At 45.9% G+C, this 18,460-nt stretch overlaps 2 protein-coding genes across 2 annotated transcripts in view; one reads left to right on the plus strand and one right to left on the minus strand.

Moving 5' to 3' along the window:
* Positions 1–3,277: 3,277 nt before the first annotated feature.
* On the minus strand, positions 3,278–4,798 carry LOC306919581 (pyridine nucleotide-disulfide oxidoreductase domain-containing protein 1-like; the record flags this gene model as incomplete). Its single annotated transcript, XM_079532342.1, has 1 exon — positions 3,278–4,798. The coding sequence occupies one exon, from the start codon at positions 4,796–4,798 to the stop codon at positions 3,278–3,280; it is 1,521 nt and encodes a 506-aa protein (XP_079388468.1).
* Positions 4,799–9,116: 4,318 nt separating this feature from the next.
* The window catches only part of trim8b (tripartite motif containing 8b), a 36,888-nt gene continuing 27,544 nt past the window's right edge, over positions 9,117–18,460 (plus strand). The window contains exons 1-3 of the mRNA XM_079532302.1: positions 9,117–9,759; positions 12,160–12,561; positions 14,002–14,259. Coding sequence (XP_079388428.1) covers positions 12,181–12,561; positions 14,002–14,259 — 639 coding nt within the window. The 5' untranslated portion in view covers positions 9,117–9,759; positions 12,160–12,180. The remainder of the gene's footprint in view (positions 9,760–12,159; positions 12,562–14,001; positions 14,260–18,460) is intronic.

Consider the following 18,460-nt stretch of genomic DNA (forward strand, 5'->3'; position numbering starts at 1 on the left):
TACATGGTTTTGGGTCAAATGGAATCACCCCCCCCCTTTTCCCCTCACTGTATATGTTTCTTTTCCCTTTTTACCTCCATTATGATGAATTCCTGTTCTGTTCTTTGTCTATATAGAAGTGTCTATTTGTACGTCTCTAAATGTTTTGATGAATTGAACATGGTGGACCCTCTTGTAAACAAGTGTAATGCTTAATTGGGTCGTCCACTCACAGTTAACAGCCTTTGTATTGAGTTTGTGCATGAAATGTACTGTAATTCTGCAAACTGTTAATAAATATTTCAACCAATCAATCAAAAGCTAGGTTTAATAGAGTGTATTAGTGTGGATAGTGCGGCCCGCCGCAGTTCTCAAACTTTTTCATGTCGAGGACCCCCAAAATGATACTCTAATCATTAGCCTTGTTTATTTTGTTTTTATTTAAATTGTGTGGCCTTGATGATATTGACCTTGATGTCATTTTAATCACAGTGGGTGATATATATACAGTACCTCATGGTGGTATTATTACCCAGGCCAGATTTTTTCTTTTTTGTTTATCTTCTCTTATTGTTTGTATTGTTTATTTGGGGGTCCTTGACATGAAAAAGTTGGGGAACCACTGCTGTAGAGTGGCCGGGGAAGAGCAGCCGGTTGGGAACCGCCAAGGTTCCCAGTTCGATCCCTGTGGGCTCCCCCAGAGTTAGTGTCCAAGTGTCCTTGAGCAAGACTCTGAGACCCTAATTGCCTCCCCCCCATGTGCAGCAGGAATTAAAATGAAATGAAATTGTTTGAAAATTACTGCTAGAGCTGTAAAGATCCTCTGTTATCGGAGTCCCTGCAGGCGTATCTTTTCAAATGGGGGTCCGCGGACTAATACGTGGAGAACCACTACTGTAGAATGTGTGTGCGTTGGTGTGTCCGGGGGGCTAATATCAGGTCACAAACCGCTGGACCGACCAGGGCCACATTTCTTGTGCCTGCTGCCAGTATAGACCAAAGGAAGTACCTCCATGCAATTTTGTTTCACATACGTTGTGTTTTAAATATTCAACTTCTATTGATAACAAACGACTAACAGAAGTATAGGAGACATACTGTAGGTTGGGTTGAAACGTTGCTAAATGTTGAGTTATAGATAGGCCTACATCATACATGACTGACGTCATAGACTGACCCGACCTTTCAACCGCCAATAACTATTGCCAGTTTCCCAATTTTAGTTGAGAGTGAACCCTGTGTGTGTGTGTGTGTGTGTGTGTGTGTGTGTGTGTGTGTGTGTGTGTGTGTGTGTGTGTGTGTGTGTGTGTGTGTGTGTGTGTGTGTGTGTGTGTGTGTGTGTGTGTGTGTGTGTGTGTGTGTGTGTGTGTTTCACCACCAACCACACTGGGCTGTTAGGGTGAAAAGTACGTTCCAATCTGAATAACACGCGTTGCTTTTCAGTTACAATTCTTTAATGAACATTGCTCAAAAACGTCCATAATAGCTTTCGGTATTTCAATGATCAAAATAGGAGTGATAGTATTGAAATAAATTAAAACTAATATACATAACTTGAATATATAAATAAGGCAACAGAACATGTCCACACTCCAGTAAATAGTGGCCTGCATGACAATGTTATAACAAGCTTGTAGATCTGCTATTTTTGAGTAGCCCAAGTACAAAATATGTAGACAGTGGTTAAAATGATTGATACTATATGAACTGATTTTGCTGGGGTCCCCTGGGGGTCCCAGGACCCCACTGTGAGAACCACCGCTCTACTGCATATTTTATTTCTGTAAAGAATGTTTAGTTTTAACTTTCAGCCGTATCATCCGTTATCGATTGCTGCAGAATATGCAAAATCACTTTGTTGACCAAGGGCTCTAAACTAGGCCCCGCCATCCTGTTTTAATATATTTGCCAAAAATAGCTGATCTGCAGGTCGATCTACAAGCTCACAGTCACAACGTATCGACACACTGTGAGCTTGTAGATCGACTATTTCTGTTGAATGCCAGCCACAGAAAAGGGATCAGGTGTTAATGCGTGTGGTCTGTGCTCTGTGGCACAATCTTCTCCCGTACAGAATGTTTTTTGTGCCTTTATTTATTGTTCTAATTACCTTTTTAACCACTTCAAGTGCTCAGAAGCTCTCCTACGTCCCCAATGGGCTCTATGCGCATAGAACAAGGTGTTACCAATGATACTAATTAAGGCTCCGTTCAATTTAGTGTGCAATGGTTCTCAAACTTTTTTAATTTCAAGGACCCCAATAACTTAAAGGTATATTCAGTGATTTCACTTAATTCAAATATCACTTATTTTTTCTTATTTTTTGGATAATCCTCCCTACTATAAAGTGTGCTGACCATATAAGGAGTTCCTCCCTGTCCCCAGTTAACCCCTGGGGTCAAAAAACCCTAGTTTCGGTTTGGGCTTTGGGTGGCAAAGCCTTCATCCAATCAGGATGAGAGGGGCCTTCCTCCAATCATGATCGAGTGGGGGCGGGCCTTGGTGCACGTGCTGTTGGTCTGTTGTACTTCCCCCACTGTAGAGCGTGTGCATGTGCACATCTTGTTACCGGGTGGACCGTTTTTTTTTTCCAAATCACCCAAATCACTGAATGCTCCTTTAAGTGTACAATTAGAACCGTACGGGTCCATTTGGGTCCATTTGGGACACTTGACACCCTCTCAAGGACACTTTGAGACCCACTGGTGTAGCAGAGTGTTGCCAATCATGAGCCAACATGCACAATAGCAGCACCCCGACTCTGTTTGACCAGAAGTAGGGAAGGGGCCCATGTTCTTTCCAAAATGGTATGTGCATACATAGAGCCCATTGCATCACAAAACGTACTCAAAACAACTGAAAACATACAATTCGGTTGAAAATGGCTTTATATATTTGGTCCTTAATACTCATTAATAGTACGGCACCATTTCTGTCTATTAACTGTCTGAGCCATCTGAACTGTCCCACAGCCCACCAATGGGAGTGAGTAGATAGGAATGGTACCGTCTTAGAATGAGCATTAGTGAGGCCCAATCATACGAAGACGAGGTTGAAAATGGGTCTACAACGCGACTATGGCGAACGACATGAGTGCTGAGCCCTACGCGAGCGACTATGATGAATGACGTGAGCAGTTACTTTAACCATAGTTACACTGATGGCAGAAGAGCGATTTGCGTTAAAAATCTTGCTCCTTTAAAGCAAAAAGAACACCCGAGTACTTCGAGCCTCGGCTCACACGGCAATTTCTGTAACACGGACCACCAGGCTTTCCTCCGAGGTGGTGACGTCTAACTCAGTCAAAGTAGTCCTCTATGTCGATGTTGGGGTTGAGCAGCTCGTCTCCGTAGGGCGTCAGGTCCATCCGGTTGAGGATCAGGTTCTCGAACGTCTCCTCCAGGTCCGTCTCGCCGATGAGCACGGCGCCCACCATCCTGCCGCCGCTGAGGACCACCTTCACGTACTCCAGTCCCGGGGTGCAACGCACCAGCAGCTCCTGGTCGCGCGGCCCCAGGCCCTGGCCGTTGAACTTCCCCAGCAGCACCACCTTGTGGCCGAAGAACCTGGTGACGTGCGCGAAGAGCTCGAAGCAGAAGTCCAGCTCCACGGGCGGTTCCCGCAGGGCGCGCGCCGCCATGCAGCTGGCCGCGTGCCAGCCCATCTGCCGGGCCTGGCTCCACAGGCGCATCTGCTGCCACAGCGGGCCGGCGCCGGCGGTGCCACCGGGCTGGCGCTCCTCCCCCCAGCACGTGCTGCACACGTCGCCCGCCGCGTACACGTCCGCCTCGGACGTGGCCATGCGCTCGTCCACCCGCAGTCCGCCGTCGGGCGCCAGCACGAAGCCGTTGCCTCGGAGGAAGGGCTCCATGTTGGGCGCCACGCCGGTGGCGCTGACCACGAGGTCGCAGCCCACCGTCTTCCCGTTGGTCAGCCGGACGTACACCGGCCAGGATCCTCCTCCCGCCTCGGATACGACCGGCGTGTCCGGCCCCTCCTCGCCGGGGCTGTAGATTTTGTCCACTTCGCAGCCGTATTCCACCGAGACTCTGTGAGCCCCCTTCTCTTCTTGTTCCGCCCCTCTGAGCGTGATGCCTTCGTGCCAGTCTGGCCCCAGGGCGCTGCCAGGCTCTGCGGGGTGCGAGGAAGGGGCAGGCCTGACGACGGCCTGCTCTACTGTGTAACGGACCCTCTTGCAGGTCGCAACCCCCTCGGGTTTGTCCGTCTCCAGCGAGGGGATCAGGAAGCGCGCCGCGCCGGCGTCAAAGAAGGTGTTCCCGATGGCTTTGTCCCTCACGGCCCACACCACCTCGCAGCCCCGCACCTCGTACACCAACTCCAGGGCGATCCCGCCATTGCCCGCGACGACGATCCTCTTCGCCTTGGACAGCCGCTTCTGGAACTCGCGGGCGCTGTCCGTGTCTCGTATCCCCAGCACGAAGGGGTTGTCCTTGGCCAGGAGGAGCTTGGGTCTGGCCCCGCTGCAGATGCACAGCTGCCCGTAGCTCACCTCCAGGCCGTCCGCGGTCCGCAGCGCGTGCGTCCGTGCGCGCAGGGACGCGACGGCGGACTGGATGACCGTCAGGTTGGGATACTTCTCCTCCAGGACGCCGGAGGGCCGTTCGGCCACGTCAAACTCCTCCAGCGTCTTGGACACCTGCCGGAAGTTCTGCACCGTCTTGACGTGGGGCGCCGCCGTGACCAGGGCCACGCCGGCCGCCGGGAAGAGCTGGAACAGCCGCTCGACACACGTCACGCCCGCGATGCCGCCTCCCACCACCACAAACTGGAAGCTCTTCTGCTTGGCATCTGCTGCCATTGTGAAGCACTGAAGCTAAAGATATGCTGTGAATGAATTGAAAATGGAGGACCCTTATGTAAACAAGTCTTGGTGATTTTTCTGGTTTTATCCACTTAGCAGACTTTGTATTGATTTGATCTGTAGTAGGCTACTTTCCTTGAACTGTAGCCATTCTGTAAACTGTTAATATAATTTTCAATCAATCAATCAATGTGCGACTACACAAGTAGTTCAGCCAGATTAAACAGTCCATAACAAGTCTAGGAACTCACCCGGTCCCATGTTTGACGGAACAAAACAAATAAAAGGGTTTGTGTTCACGTCCGACCGGCTTTTAGCCGTTACAACGTACAAGATGTCGTTGATGATGACGCACGTTGATGACGTCACTTGGTAAACAACAACGCACACGGCTCTCGTCCATCTTTGATGATGATTCGGTTTCGATGGAGATTTATTTGGAGAATGTTGCCTTCTTTATAAAAGTGTGTTTCTGAAAGAGGACATGTAGCGTGGGTGACAGTAACCATACAAACAGAGGGTTACGGACGTGTGTTTGCAGGGTCCGTGAAATTCGACGTTCTTTCGTTTTTATAATAGATCTTTCTGTCGTTTGTGTGGAGAATTCTTAATGGAGCTGCAGAGACACCAGAACAGATTCGAATAGACGACTAGACCATGCTGTGCAGTGCTTCTCAAAATTCCAACAACGACACCCCTTAACTCTGACAGTAGCCTAGATACAAATGGAACCAAAATGTGTGTCAGAGTTAGTTCAGACTTTTTAGAAGCTATATTCTGGAACCCTGAGTGGACCCCACTTTATTTGAGAACCAAATGAAATGATTACTATATTTACCCAGGGTATCTGGGCTAAGCTCAATAACTTGTTTGCAGTCAGGCCCTGCTCATAGAACACATTTCATCGTAGTGGTTCAATGCCTTGTTCAAGGGCACTTCAGCGGTGGTAATTTTAACGTGTCGGACCGCTGATTCGAACTGGCGACCTTCCGGTATCAAGACCGCTCCGCAATCCGTTCGGCCACCGCTGCCACTAGTAGTAGTGGTAGTAGTAGTAGTAGTAGGCTATGACGCGACCTGTCCTGTACCAGGGATATATAGGCTGCTGCTGCTTTTTTTTCTTTCTTGTTTTGTTTAGGTTGTTGGCATGTGTTGACTTGTTGTGTGTTTTGGTTTCATTTTGATGTTTTAATGTAAGCATGATTATTTTCTCCCAGATTCTCCGACCACTCCACATTGCAATAGGGTAGCCTACTTTTATGCCTTAAAGTTCAAATCAATGACAACAACAATAATTCCATGCACTATAAAAAGTATACATTTGTGTGGAACTATTGTCTATAATATTGTATTATGTATAAATGTGTACAAAATAAATATACCTAGATGTACAACCCATAAGGGTCCATTTGGTTCCTATAACTATCATTTAGCTGGGGACCCCCTGGAACTCCCTCAATGACCCCTGGGGGTCCCCGCCGGACCCCACTTTGGGAACCACTGCTCTACAGGAAAGGTAAGGTAACTAGGTAAGGTCATTTTATTTATAAAGCGCCTTTCAAAACAGTTGTTACAAGGTGCACTGCTGTACACTAAAGTAATAGGAATAAAACAAGAACATCACAATCAGAGATAAACCAACGATGAAATAAGAAACAGAGCAGCAAAAACAGTACAGAAATAGATAAAAACAGAACAGTACATAGAAATAGATAAAAACAAACAGAACAGTAGAAATCAACATAAAATAGAAATAATCACTAAAGCAAAATGTTTGCGGTACAAATGAGTTTTTATCAGATTCTTAAAGTTCTCAACAGACACAGCATTTCTCAAGTAAAGTGGTAAGTCATTCCACAGCGAAAGAGCATTGTCCACAGTGGCTTGTATACGTTTTAGTTTGCTTGTTTACTGCATAACAAATAAAGTGCATATACAGGTATAGGCCTACAAACAGCTTTCCAGGTGTCATGGCATTGTTCTCAGTCATAACGCTGGTAAAACACGTCTGTCCTCCTATCCTATAGCAGTGGTTCCCAAACTTTTTCATTTCAAGGACCCCCAAAATGACACCCATTAGCCTGCGGACCTATACCATTTGAAAAGATATGCCAAGGACCCCCCATAAGAAGATATACGGCTCTAGCAGTGATTTTCAACCGTTTTCATTTCTAGGACCCCCAGTTGGATATGGAACATTTAATGGCATTTCTATCTCTGAGACCCCAACTTATATTGTAAAAGCAATGTTAATTTAACTCTGAGAGTGTACAAATGGAACCAAATGGTACACTCAGAGTTACAGTCCCATACGGGTCCATTTGGTTCCTAACTTTCATTTAGCTGAGGGGTTACCCCCTGGAACTCCCTCAAGGACCCCTGGGGGTCCCCAGACCCCTTTGGGAACCACTGGACTAGAGTTCATGCTTATGGTCTATTCATGCTCCAGTTTTCGGTCGTTTACTAACGACCGAAACGGTCGTTAGTAAAAAAAATCACACCCGTGTGAACTGAGTGGTGCAGTGACGTCACACACTAACCATAGCAACCATGCTCACCTGTACATGGCCCCACGTACAGGTACACACCTGGTACACAGGTACCACACGGGGACTACGGTGATGTCAGTGACGTCACATACTAACCATAGCAACCATGCTCACCCGTACAGGCACAAACACACGGGTACTAACAAAGCCAGTTGTTGGAGTGGTTTGCACCACTCAAAAAACAGACTAGAGATATGTTTTGTGTGAGTTCGTGACATCATTTCGTAGTTTTCGGTGGTCACCTTTTCACCGAAAACTACATCACTACATAGTAACTACATAACTATCTGTAATTTAGCTAGGGACCCCCTGGAACATTTGTACACTCTCAGAGTTACAGACCAGGTAAGGGTCCATTCGGTCCCAAACTATCATTTAGCTGGGGACCCCCTGGAACTCCCTCAAGGACACCTAGGGTAGTGGTTCCCAAAGTGGCGTCTGGGGACCCCCAGGGGTCCTTGAGGGAGTTCCAGGGGGTCCCCAGCCAAATGATAGTTTGGAACCCAGTGAACCCTTATGGGTCTGTAACTCTTTTTTTTTTTACAATATAAATTGGGGTCCCATAGATAGAAATTCCATTAAATGGGGGTTTGCAGATTAATGCACGTCAAACTGGGGGTCCTTGAAATGAAAATGGTTGAGAATCACTGCTAGAGCCGTAAAAATCTGCTCTTATGTGGGGTCCCTGGCATATCTTTTCAAATGGGGGTCCGCGGGCCAATTAGTGTCAATTTGAAAAGGTTTGGGAATAACTTGAAATTATTATTAGATTATTATTATAATTATTAATTATGTTTTGCATACTGGTAATCGTCATAATAGTCATTTTCTTAAAGCAGACATTCTTTGGTAATATGTATTTCAATAAATATATGAATAATTATTATAACTCTTGCTTCTCCATTATTCTAGTAACTTCAGAATCATCTTTATAGTGGTACAGGTGTAAATCAGTGGGTGAAATGTTTTGTTGCTTAATGATAGGCTACTAGACCGGTGCCCAGCTGTAGAGCACCAAGTCGGTAACGATGGAAGTCGGACATCCATGCCTCACCCGGCTATGCGATACCCGTTGTACCCAGAGTCCCACCCATCTTTCTGTGTCCCTTTTATGCCCATATATGGAGATTTCTGTATCTGTCTCTCTGTGTCCCTTTATTCCTATAGCCTATATATGCAGTTCTGTGTCAGGCATGGCCAAATATGGAGTTTTGTGATGTCAGAACAGGCCAGCTACATATATGGAGCCTGGGCAGAGGCCTTTTGTGTCGGTTCTGGACAACTGTGGCCGGTCCGACCGACTCGAGTCTCTCTCGACACCGGGCACTGCAGTCCCTGTGGGGTGGTGTGGAACGCGTGTGGAAGTCGGTGGGGCGAACGGTTCTCGAGTTACGTGGATTACAGATTTACGTAGATATAAGATGAGTTGATTATTGGTTCTAACATATTAAAAAAGATATCAGTTTTGATATATATCATTATTCTTTGGTTAATTGATTGGTACAGTTGAAGGAAAGTACAGGTGAAGTAAAAACTGCTAAGAGGATAAAACTATAGAAAAAGCACTAAAGACTTGTTTACATAAGGGTCCTCCATTTTCAATTCATCAAAACATTAAAGACATACAAACATAAATTGAATTGAATATAAATGGCCGGCCCTGCCCCCTAGCTAGCGCTCACTCAGCCAGCAGCAGCAGGAAGTTACACATACTTTGATAGGGGGGGGAGAGAGAAAAAAGTGACACACATCGGTTGTGTGACAGGTCACGTGATCCGGAAGGTGGGGGGTGTGTGAAGCACAGAGCTGATGTTCCAGAGAGAGAGAGAGAGAGAGCCTCTACAGTCCAGCTTGCCTGCATTCCTCCTCTCTCCCCACAGAAGCCTGAAGAAAAGAGAGAGAGAGAGGGGAGAAAAAAACACCAAATAATTATTCAAAGGCGTGTTGGATTGGATGTATGTACTATCGAAGGAGAGCAGATCACCCTCGCCTTTGGACATAAGAAGAATGCTGCTGGCACACAGCAGCAGCTGCGACTAAAAAAATACGGTTTATTTCTAAACAACCAAACCTCAAATGGACTTATAATAATAAAAGGCGTGTTTTCTTTTTTTGTTTGTTTTTTAATATAAAGGACATGGGAGTTTTTTTCCTCCTACTCCCCCGCCGTTGGTGGTTCTGTTCCCGTGTAGGTCAGCAGCAGTGATCGGAGAGGAGGAGGAGGAGATGGTGGTGGGGGGCGTTTATGGGAATTAAAACCCCCTACCGAATCTCTCTGTTTTTTTTATTTTTTTTCCTAAATGAGGATTTGCAAGATGGCTGATGACAGCTACCCCTAACAAGGACGGAATATAGGCGACGGCCCCTTTAAGATCGGACCGAGAGAGAGAGAGAGGGGGGTGTATTTTTGTATGTATATCAATTATATATCATAATAATGACTGTTGTAAATACTAACGGCCGTGTATGTTGGCTGCGGTGATGGCCCCTCTATTGTTCGAAAAATAGGCTTTAAAAAAAACCTCGATCCATAGGCTTTTTTTTAAATTGTATTTCTATACCTGCCTGCTGCTTATACTGCTGGGTCGTTAAAATGGTGAGGTGACGTCTGAGATGATTACAACGATTTAAAGCGAAGCTCGAGGGGGAAGTAGAACAAATAATGTCGTTGGGGCTCGGAGGAAGAAAAAGTGACACAAAACGGTCCGTGTTATGATGATATGATCACGGCGAAAGGAGCTTTATAAAAGACATTGGATATACATACAGCGTTTGGATACATTGTATTTGTTTGCAGAGACATAGAGAGAGAGAGAGAGGCTACATTTATGTGATACTATGTGTCGGTGGTGGTGAGACGGAGAGAAACGGTTTCTCTGTATCTGGCTCAAACAAACCAAAGCAAGCAAGCAGCGGCCAACATTCCAGTGGATTCTAAAAAGCCTTTGTTTTGTGGCGCATGAACTGGATTCGGCTATTAAAACGAGATTAACTATGCAGTAACACACACACACACACACACACAGCAGGGCCGGCCTCGTCGAGATCAAACCAACTGCTGTGGCCCGGGTGTGATTTTTTTTTTTTTGTTATTTTTTTTTTAGTGCGATCATCATAAAAGGCCATTATATTGTCGCGAGCAAGCTGGCTGGGGGGATAAAATAAACCCCCTTACGACTATTCATTCAGAGAGAGAGAGAGAGAGAGAGGAGAGAGTCGAGGCCTTGTGTACAGATATGCGAGGAGTAGCGTCGATGCCACATAGCAGATCTAACAGGAATACATGCAGTATTATCATTGTTTATTACTGCTCTCATGTCGCCGTTGTGTCAAAGACATTCACCGAATAAGGGCTGAAGATACTTAGGTTGTCATGTGGATCCGATCTGTACAATAGTCTCTTTTTTTGCGTGTTTTAGCCGACCTGACTGGTTGCTGCCAAATAGCATTGGACTGCTGCTGTTATTATAATCGAATATTTCTATAGCGAAGGATTTCCTTCTCGTGTTTGTGTTGTTGGTCAAACCGACACACAGGCAGTTCGTTGTGTAGCCTATTAAAAAAAAGGCTGCATTATATATGGTCACTGGGCTGGATTAAAATGCAACCTTGAGAGGTACTTGATAACAATCAGGTTTAAAGATCTATTATAAATAAGCATTCGGGGTGTGGGGTTGAACTGAAGGCAGACAGGAAACGCAGTCAGTCTGTCCTTTCTTTTAGTTTGTGGTTCACATGCCTGCTCTTCTGTGCTCTCTCTGCTTCTGACTGAATCAATCATACAACTGAAGTGGAATTCCATGCAGGGCTCATTAACATTAAGTTAAAAGGCCTGGGCTTGACTGACAGACAGACAGAGAGAGAGATGATCAAGTGTCTCTCACCCCAGAGATTGATTCACCATTGTATCACTCATGTATGTTGTGATCACATGAGCATGCAGGGCCTGTAGATATTCGACAACAAAAAAACGCTGTTCTTCTCTCCCATCATGCCTTGTTTGCGTTCCAACGTTCACCTGTAGCTGTTGACAAGAATGTAAGCTAGGCCACAGCTGCTGCTTCTACTAGGCCTGTATTATAGGCACACACACACACACACACACACACAGCAGGCAGGCAGGCCCCTGGTGCATGTGCTGTGCTGTGCTGTAAGAGGAAATGAAAGCACCATTTACGGTTAAATCCGCCTGGTGGTAACGTCAGCCACCTACTTTGCCCCAGAGGGTCATCATCTACTGGAATTTTGCCTTCATGTCGTCGTCACAGCAGCAATAAGCAACACACTTGTCTTGTCAAGGGGCGTCTCACCTGGTATTCACAGACTTGAGGTGGTGGTGGGCTGTTTTTGTTTGGGTTTTTTTTTTGGTGGTGGTGGTGGCGGCGGGGGGGGATTTGTGACAGACCCGACAGTTCTGCTTTATTTTATTATATATTATTTTTTGTCAATCGTGCTGCTCACTCCCTTGTCGGAGCACTTCCTGGTTCCAGCAGGCTTTGATAGTTCCCAGAACGAATAGGACCGTCTCACTCACCTGGAACTGGTGGTATATTCATAGACTTGTTGTGGGGGGTTTTCTTTTGGGAGGGGATTGTGACGGTGCCGCTTTATTTTATTTGTTTTTTTTCCCCCTCTTTCAATCGTGCTCACTCCACTGTCTGACAATTTCCTGGTGTATTGGCTTTGGTGTATTGGCGGGCATACATACATAGATATAGGCCAGCCTAGTCAACCCCCGTGCGGGGGGGGGGGCCCGGCGCCCTCGACTGGTCCGTTAACTAAAAAAAACAAACCCCACCCACCCCCCAGAGGAGGACTGTCTGGTGGTGCATGCCAGCCGCCCCGGCGTCGACCACCGCCCCGGCGATGATGATGATGGCCTCCGAGATGGCGATGGCGGAGACGTGGCGGAACTGCTTCGAGGAGGAGCTCATCTGCCCCATCTGCCTGCACGTGTTCGCCGACCCCATCCAGCTGCCGTGCAAGCACAACTTCTGCCGCGGCTGCATCGGCGAGGCGTGGGCCAAGGAGCAGCCGCTGGCGCGCTGCCCCGAGTGCAACCACGGCTACGCGCAGAAGCCCAGCCTGGAGAAGAACCACAAGCTGTCCAACATCGTGGAGAAGTACAACGCGCTGAGCGTGGAGAAGGCCACGGCGCCGCCGCCCCAGTGCATCCTGTGTCGCCGCGGGCCGCCCCTGCCCGCCGTCAAGGTACAGCGCCCATCCCCCCTCTCCCCCGTCCCTGTCAATCGATCGATCGATTTCAGAATCGGTATCGGCAGATATGACCCTGGAAATAATCATAGATCGGATATCGGTCATAATTTCATAATCGTGCACCCCTAATCATAATTATTTCTTTGCATAATCGTCAAGAGTGGTCAATATTGGCTTCCTTCAGTGCACTCCTCATGCATTGAAGGAAGCATGAGCTCAGTTCAGGGCTCTCCCCAGGTAGGTAGAGGGAGAGTATAGTGGCCCAGGATTAACGGCTTAGGCCAGCAGTTCCCAAACCTTTTTGGCCGTGCACCCCCTGTTACCTCCTGACCTAGCTGACGCACCCACATAAGCTATATAGAAACATACATTTCATATTTATCCACATATATGAACCTGAATATGGCATATATATATTGCCATATATTGGCATAATATGGTTTGTTTTTCCTTAAACAAACATTAAAAATGCCATTGAAATGGACAGAGTTTAATGTTTGTTTTGTCCACGTTTGTTTTGTCCGATAATTACGTCATAAAATATGTATATATATATACATTGGTAGCGATGTTGGAAGATGATAACAGCGCCCCTCACTTGAGTCACTTCACACATTTTTATTTAAAATATAACCATAGCACCACCATTAGCCTTTTCATGTCACTAGAAGGCGCCCGGCGCACGACAAGGGGTGCACGCCCCACAGTTTGGGAACCACTGGCAATTGGCACCAGGTGAAAAATGGGTTACAAAATCATGGGATTAAAAAAAAAGTGTAGTCAATATTGTTTCCATGTTGAAAAAATGTCAAACATTTTCAAACATTTGCAAAAGAAAATTCTAAAAGCTTGTAGATCGTCTATTTCCACTCTTTTAAAATGGTATTAAGACATTTCAGTCATCTCTTTAGCTATTTGTCATACCTGCCCATGCATGTGGCAAGTTTGTTCACGAACCTTAAAACCAAAACTCGAAGTGTCATTTTAATGTATTTGTTCCACTGTTTGATGACTACTTGTTTTTAATTATTATTATTTATTATTAAAGCCCAGTTATTTCTCATGCTAGTGCAAATGTCATTTTAATTAACATGTTCCAAGCGGTCGATGATGACCCAACCCCACAATTAATCGTAAAAATAAAAAAAAGTTCTGTCATTGGTCGAAAAAAACCCGGTCGCAATGACTAACCAATCAGGAAGTAGACAGGCAAATCGACCAATGACAAAGCTTCTAGGAAAATCTTTGAATGCAGATTGTGTCACAGAGACTCACTTCAGACTGGTCTGATTTTTTGGGAGCGTTCTACCCATTGCTGGCTGTCTGAAAAAAATAAAAAAAAAGGTCTTGACATGTTATTGCTTATCGCAGCTTTAATTGCAACCGTATTTCCCAACGACCGTGCCAACCCCCCACCCCCCCTCCCCCACACAGGTGTGCCTGCGCTGCAACGCGCCCTGCTGCCAGTCCCACGTGCAGACGCACCTGCAGCAGCCGTGCTCGGCGCTGGGCCACCTGCTGGTGGAGGCGGAGGCGGTGAAGGCCTGGACGTGCCCGCAGCACGACGAGTACCGCCTGTACCACTGCGAGGCGGAGCAGACGGCCGTGTGCCAGTACTGCTGCTTCGCCCGCTGCCACCCCAGCCACGGGCACGCCGTCACGGACGTGGAGCTGCGGCGCAACGACATCAGGGTGAGTCTTAAACACTTTTTTTCTTCTTTTTTCTTTTGCCTTTTATTTTATGTTTTTTATAGAGGGACAGAGAGTAGGCTGACAGGAAATGGGAGAGAGAGATGGGGGGGGGTGACATGCAGTAAAGGCCGTCGGGATCGGGAGTCGAACCCGCGGCACTAGGGTTCGAATTAGAATCGCGATTCCCGTTATGAATATGAACGATTCAAAATCGATTCATAATTTCCAAAAATCGATTGTGATGTGAAATGTAAGCTTACCCTAATCACAGTAAACATCATGTCTTCAGTCATTTTCAAGTTACTGTAGTCACTTCAGTTGGCTGGAGTAGATTGTGATGAAATCCTATGTATTGAATCGAGAATCGTTTTGAATCTGGAAAAAAATGCTTTTGAATTTAAAAAAAAACTTTTTGGATTGAGAATCGAATCGTGACCCCAAGAATCGGAATTGAATCGTGGGACACCCAAAGATTCTCAGCCCTACGCGGCACACTGCCAGACTTGGACTACCGGCCATGGTGCCTGGACCGCTGAGCCACGGCCCAGGCCAAGTCTTAATACCACCCCAACCGCCTTAGTCTGAAGTCATTATCACACCTCTTCAGACTCCCATCTTAGCCTGTAGCACTTGCACTAAGCCTCGACGACCTTACAGGCGTATTGCATAGGCTCAATTTATGCAACTTGGATAGCATTTTATGTAGACATGGCACTCTATAGTGTGTAGTTTCATTATATAGAATAGATATTCCAGGTTCTTAAGCTTACGTATGATTCACGATGACTCTTTTTTATGTATCTGATGTATTACCATGTTTTTTGTTCTTGATAATTGTAAGTCGCTCTTGATTAAGAGCGTCTGCTAAATGCCTAAATTGGAAGCGCACGTGCGTGCAGTCACACACACACGCACGCATACGCACACACGCGGCAGTGGGGCGGCAGTGGATCAGGGGTAGAATGGCCACAAGGTTCCCAGTTCGAACCCGGCCATGCTCCCCCAGAGTTAGTGTCGAAGTGTCCTTGAGCAAGACCCTGAACCCCTAATTGCTCCCGATGTGCAGGTTGGTGCCTTGCATGGTTTCCTCTGTCATCGAGGCGCTATATAAATGCACCATTTACCGGCACACATGCACGCACGTACAGAGAGACTGATATTTCATACACTTTATAGTAGGATTATTTTTTACCTCGATTTACAATTTCAATTTAGGCATTTAGCAGACACGCTTAATCCAGAGTGACACATGGTGATACATCAAATACATAGAAATAGTCGTCAAGAAGCGTAAGCAAGCTAGCATCCTACCTAACAGTAGAATACAGCAATGAAACGATGAGTATACACTATAGAGTGATATGTCTATGTCCTCAGTATATTAGATCAGTGATTCTCAACCTTTTCAGACCTTTTCAGATCACATCAATGCGAGGCGTTGCGAGCTTGTAGATCGGCTATATTATCAAAATGTTTGCCTCTTTGTTATCATTTGTTTTGACAATTTGGCCATTGTTTGACCAGCTTTTATAGTAGCCCCATTACTTTTGATGTGATGTTACTAGCTATGGCCTTTCTGCGGACCCCCCATAGCATGTGCTGACCCACAGGTTGAGAACCACTGGATGCGATCTATCATCCATGAAGGAATCCATACACTCCCATCTTGTTCCATAGAGCCATGCGGGTCAGAGTCTAACCAGGGTATAATTGCAATGAACATGTAATAAATGAATGGATGCATTTAAGCAATCGCTCTTATCCAAATAACAAATAAGCACGCTTATCACACACTCGGCTCGTATTATACTCGTAGTGCGGCACCGAGTGCCGCACTACGAGCTTGTAGATCTGCTCTTTTTTTTTTTTTACGTGAAAATGTGGCGCAAATCTTTGAATATATATTCTTTCAGTGCGAACGTTTTTAACTCAAATCTTTGCTTCTGTGGGGGGGAGGGGTCCCTGGAACAATATTGGCGGCCAATTACATATAATCTTTGGGGTCCTTGACATGAAATATTGAGCTCCACTGATATAGAAACATAGGTACATTTCAGAAAACTATCAGGATTTAGAAGACATTCTTTTTAAATTTCGACGTCAGGCCTATAAATGGGTTAAGACCTTTCATTTTGTCACATGCAAATGACTCGGCCCGTCTGGGTCGGGTCAGTCAGTGTATTGAGAAGTCGGTGAGTGAGTGGTGATTATCACACATTCCTCTAGGAAACAACACTTGCAACAACAAAGGAAATGCTTTAAACGCCATTAGCTGGTTTGCAGATAATCACACCGTTGAGGGTGGACCTTTGAAACCACTCCTGTAACGTCCTCTAGCTGTGTGTGTGTGTGTGTGTGTGTGTGTGTGTGTGTGTGTGTGTGTGTGTGTGTGTGTGCGCGCGCGTGTGCGTGTGCGACTGCGACTGCGACTGCGAGTCTATCTTCGAGTCTATACGTTTTCAATTGTGACCCATTCCAGCCCCATTCTTCTCATCTGCTGGAATGACAAACAATGTAGTGGTGGAGGGCGAAACAATGGAGAGGCTCTCAGCCACCGGCCTTATCTCCCCAGCACAGGTGCATCCTTGCTTGGGATCGCCGGTCATGAGAAGAGGGAGGGGGGAGAGGGGGATATGAGCCCTGGTGAGGGAGGGCTCTAACGCCGCGGCGCGGAATTAAAGTGATCCGTCATTGGCTTCTATAACGTTTACTCAGCCTTTTATTTATACTGTATATTATTATTATTATTATTATCGTTTTCTTTTTTTTTTTGCCTTTATTGGGGAGTGACACGCAGCAAAGGTCTTCGGGATCGGGAGTCGAACCCGCGACGCATTGCATTTAGTGATGTATATACATGCATGCCACAGCCACAGGTTTTCAAAGTGAGGTCCCCCCCCCCCCCCCCCCATGCACCCAGGGGACACCAGGGGATGCCAATTGGAAAAGGAGAGGAATGTTGTTTTTGAATTAAATTAAATTCACGAAATGTTTCGCGCCGCGGCGTTGGAGCCCTCCCTCACCACGGCTCATATCCTCCCCCCTCCCTCTCCCCCCTCTTCTCATGACCAGTTTAACACCCCGATCGCCGCCCCGGAACGAAGTTCACCGTCCTTTCAATTAGTAACACGCAGCGCCCAGGACGAAGGTTGATCAAACAGACGGAGGTTATTGATATCAAAACGGATCGTTCCACAGCCTGGGAGCGCCTGTTGTGCAACACAGTACTCGATATTGCGCAACAGCGGGACGTCATCGAAAATGTCCCCCAAGCCACCGAGTGGCGCACCACAAGCTTGTAGGTCTGCTATTTTTGAAAAATCGTGAAAATATTTATTTCAGAAACCTGGAGGATTTTGAAGAACTTATTTTTAATTTTGAGGTCAGGCCTAAATGGGTTAAGACGGGAAGTCCTTTTTTGGGTATAGTTGTTGCTATGTGTGTACAGTCTGTACACTAAATAGCAACTTAGTTTAGTTTTTTTGTAAAATTTCAGAAAACGTAGAAATCGGCCTCAAGTCTAAGGGGCGCCCTTATCATCGTGCCTCATCCATTTATTGTCGATGTGAATTTATAATCAAAAATAGATTATTTTCGCGTCCACATATGACGCAAATTCTCCATTCATTGTCCATAGGAATTTAATGTTTGTGGAAGACGAGAATCTACACTATAGCTGTATATAGGAGGGGCTGGCGCCCCCAAATCTCAATATTTGCCATTGACAACAATGATATGAGAAATTAGGTCAAATGTCATTCTGGCACTCTGATTGGCCAATATGAGATGATTCATGATGATGTACGATAATAAGAGTGCCCCTCACTTCACACGGGTGTGATTTCTTTTTAACCTATACACAGGTTTAATGTTTGTCTTTAGTTCAATGTTTGTTTAGTAAACGCCATGTTTGTTTAGTAAACGCCATTGACAATGAAGGGAAAATGTACGTCATCATATTGTCTCTTTATTGTTAATGGCGTTTTAATGTTTGACCATCACCATTACATCACCTAATCAACATGAGTTAGACTTTAACCCATTTTGGGGTGGGAACCCCTTTTGGTGTTTCAAGCATTATGTTATACGTTAGCTATTGAAAAATAGCAAATCTACAAGCTCATAGCATAGAGCTTGTAGGTCTGCTATTTTTGAAAAATCGTGAAAATATGGCTCAAATCTTTGAATATATATTCTTTCA

Source organism: Electrona antarctica (assembly GCF_951216825.1).
Source record: "Electrona antarctica genome assembly, contig: scaffold_26, whole genome shotgun sequence".
NCBI lineage: Eukaryota > Metazoa > Chordata > Actinopteri > Myctophiformes > Myctophidae > Electrona > Electrona antarctica.